Below are 3,868 nucleotides of genomic sequence, written 5' to 3'. Positions count from 1 at the left end.
TTTTCTAAAATATCAGTAATTTAATAATTGGTCACTAGAGGACATTTATTAGGTAATTTCAATCTCTATTGAATTTTTTATACATTCTTAAAACAATCATCATTATTAATTCTAATCTTAAAAAAATAGTAAAAATTAATTATGAAATTTATCGTTATATAACTCTTTTTTTTCTTATAAATCTTATTAATTTATCATTCAGTAACTTAATCATAATTTTATCGTTTAGAAATAGATGACATTTATCACTAAATTCATAAATTTTAGTGTTATATTATCTTTTCTTTTTTACATATATAACCTACAAAAATGGATTTTTTTTTCCTCCTATAATACATACTAATTGTTTTTTTTTTTAAAAAAAATAGCATTTTTGGGTATTAGTTTTATGTAATACATTGCAAATTTAAAGAAACATGAAAATCATACATTTTAAAAAAAATAATCTTTACACAATCATTTCCTTCTATCTAAATATACATATAAATATAAAAGGCCAATTAATCCACTTCAATTTTTTATCTTAAAAAGGAAATATATTCAAAATAATGCAAAGTAAAAAAAAATGCCAGCTTGATAATAAGATAAGATTCAAATTTTACATTATTCTATTTTTTTTTAATACAAAAAAAAAAAAAAAAAACTTGGTAGGACTAGTGACCAGTACTGTAATGGCTTAACCCCATAGCTGAATTGATTGAAGCAAACTTTGCTAATTCTTGTGGCAAAAATGGCTGACCCCCTTCATTTCCCATGCCTAAAAAATCTCTAGTAAGACTATTATGCAAGTTGAAATGAACATTTTGATTATGCATGCCACGTGTTTGTAATAATGCCTGATCCAAATTGATTGCTTTAGAATTAACAGATGAATTCATATTTGGACACCCATTGATGAGTATATTCTCTGTTTGATTGTAATCCTCTGTTTGTTTTGCAAAAGCTTGATGAATTTCATTGTTGTTGAAGATTTGTGTTGTGTTGTTTGATGAAGGAGAAGATGATGAGTGCATTACTCCAAATGTGTTGGAAAAGTAGTTTGGAGTGCTTTTTGTTGACCCCATTTGTGCTGCTTTTTGTAGAAGAGCTGTTGCTGACATCGGTATAGGGGGGTTTGGGGTTGCAGGGGTGTTAGTGTTAGTGTTGGTGTTGGTGTTGGTGGTGGTGGTGGGGGTGGGGTTGAGTATTTGGTTAGTACCAAACACGTTATGAGATGGGATTTGGACCATATGATGATCTGGTAAGCCAAAAAGATTTGAACTTTGTGATGACATGTTGTTATTAGCTTGATTTAGCCAAAGTGATAATCTTGGTTTTTGCTGATGCTGATGTAGTGGATTCACAGTTGTCATACTTGTAAAATCTTGAGCAAAACTTGTCCCAATTTGTGAAACTCCAACAGGTTGTTGTTGTTGCTGGTTGAAGTTCAAATTGTTGGTAGTAGTGATTCTTGCACTCTCTTCAGCTAAAGCATCACAGAAAGCTCTATGGGTAATGAAACTATCTTTCCTGTGTACAAGAAAAAAGAACTCATCATTAAACTAAAGCACAGTAACATACACAATTTAACTAGCGTTTGGTCATAGATTTTAAGAGGGCAGGGATGCTAGCTAGTCGGCTCGAAAACTGACTAGTGCATGCCTAAACACAAGTTTATCAAAATTTATGACCAAACGGAAGCTTAATGGTGGGTAGTTTGTAGTCAGGAGGGAGCAATAAATTGAACTTTTCCATGAATGAATGAGCATTTAATTCAGTTTTGAAACAAATATTCCTAAAACAAGAACATAATATTATTACTAGATGGTACCAAAATTAATTACCTGGAAAAGAGTGTTCCACAGTCACATTTATACTCTCTAGTACCACAAGTCTTAGTATGAGCTTTCCAATCAGATTGAACTGCATATTTCTTTGAACACTTTTCACACTTCCATTTTTTCTCACCATGTTTTCTGCTAAAATGCTTCTTTATACCAGTAAGGTCACCAAGTGCTCTTGATGGATCATGATGTACACAACTCTTTTCTGGACATATGTAAACTTTCTTCTTAACTATTTCTTGTTTGTTCCTTTGCTTCAACTTCCATGGAAGATTATGTCCTCTTCTATGGAGTTGCAAGTTTTGATCCCTCTGAAAACCTTTGTTGCAGATTTCACATATGAATCTGTTTGTAGCCATCAGTGTTTTTGGTGATATTGCAATCACTTCAGCATCTGGATCTGTTTAACATAACAACAAAGTTAAAAAGATTCAATCTTTACAACACTAGTATATACACACATACAACAAGAAACAATACAAAGTAGTTTGAAGAAAGAAACAATAAAGATTCAATCTTTACAACACTAGTATATACACACACACAACAAGAAACAATACAAAGTAGTTTGAAGAAAGAAACAATAAAGATTCAATCTTTGACATGCAAAAGTGAATATTTTTGTACTATTGTACTAAGCTCTTCGTTCGGCCATAGATTTTGAAGTTGAAACTCTAAGTTTATGAAGGAGTGTTTCATAGTTCACAAGGTGGTAAATTTGAAAATACTACTCGAAAAAAAATCTTTGACCAAACGCTAGCTAAATGAACATATAGTTCTAAATTTACCTGGTGTACCTGGAAGATTTCTTCTTTTCTTAGAAGAAGAATTAGCTTTAGGGTTAGGGTTTTGTTCAACTAGTACTTGCTGATGTTGTTGTTGATGAATTGAAAACAAATCTCCAGACATCATTTTTAAGAAAATGGGGTTTTTGTTTTAGCTTTGTTGGAGCTAGAAAACAAAGCTAACTCACAAAAAAAGCTTAATTTTTTTTTCAAATACAAACAGATAAAAAGAACTTAAAACTCACAAGTTTTTATTTTTATTTTTAAGATTGTTCCAAAAGAACAAAAAACACAATAAAAGACACTAAAAGTTTGAATCTTTGAAAAACACTAAGTAAAAAACAAGAACTTAAACTTATAAAGACATTTTTTTTTTCTTGGCTTTGCTCAAAGTTTTTAAGATCTTTAAAGAGGGGGAGATAAGAGAAGAAAAAGGGTCTGTATAATTTCAAAAGAAAACACCAAAAAGAGACTATAAAAGTAAAAAGAGAATATTTTCTTTCATTTTCTAACAAAAAATAATAATAATTATAAAAAAAACACACACACACACAGTGATATATAGTACACCATTTCTCTCTCTTATAAGTTTTTTTTTCTTGTTTAATGTCATTTCACTTTTATGTTGTTTGTTTATATATTTCAAAGTCGGTCAGCCATAGATTTAGCTGCTGGGGTCACCTTTTTTGCTGTGATCTCTCTCTATCATAAAGTATTTAGTCGGGATTTTTACGTAAATAGTTGGACAGATTTATTTTTTAATCGATATATACAAATTGTACATTGAGTATATATTCAAGAGTTAAGTGATTGTATGTTGCATACATGTCTCGTATTGTTTTATTTTGTGTTAATTGTATTATTGTAGTTAATACTTTTTATATCTTGCATTATTCGTTATTTACTATATTTTGATTATTTATTTTGAGGAAAGAGGACAAATATATCCGCAAACTATCATAAATGACATGCAGATACATTGAGTCATATTTTTGGCACACTAGTATTCTTGCCGTCCAAAAACTAGAACATATATACCCTTTATATTAACGAACAAATCTGCGTCATAATCTTATCCGACGATCGACGGATAAGATTGTGTCACGTGTCCCTATTTAATCTTCCGTTGGGGTGAATGACATATATGTTCTAATTTTTAAATGGTAGACGCATCAATGTCGCAAAAGTATGACAACGGATATCTGCATACTTTTATGATAGTTCGGGGTATATTTATCCTTTTTCCTTTTATTTTGTTGT

At 30.4% G+C, this 3,868-nt stretch overlaps 1 protein-coding gene across 2 annotated transcripts; it reads right to left on the bottom strand.

The window, feature by feature from the left end:
* Positions 1–556: 556 nt before the first annotated feature.
* On the bottom strand, positions 557–3,245 carry LOC101250621 (zinc finger protein JACKDAW). 2 transcript variants are annotated; one of them, XM_004246622.5, is made up of 3 exons: positions 2,612–3,245; positions 1,824–2,223; positions 557–1,509 (listed from the first exon to the last, which is right to left on the bottom strand). In XM_004246622.5, the coding sequence occupies exons 1-3, from the start codon at positions 2,733–2,735 to the stop codon at positions 654–656; spliced, it is 1,380 nt and encodes a 459-aa protein (XP_004246670.2). In that variant the 5' UTR covers positions 2,736–3,245; the 3' UTR covers positions 557–653. The 2 variants fall into 2 exon arrangements, with proteins under 2 accessions (XP_004246670.2, XP_010325994.2); XM_010327692.4 differs by having other exon boundaries at positions 2,621–3,219.
* Positions 3,246–3,868: the final 623 nt, after the last annotated feature.

Source organism: Solanum lycopersicum, chromosome 9 (assembly GCF_036512215.1).
Source record: "Solanum lycopersicum chromosome 9, SLM_r2.1".
NCBI classification, from domain to species: Eukaryota; Viridiplantae; Streptophyta; class Magnoliopsida; order Solanales; family Solanaceae; genus Solanum; species Solanum lycopersicum.
The sequence above is the reverse complement of the archived record's forward strand: the minus strand, read 5'-3'. Positions and strand labels throughout refer to the sequence as shown.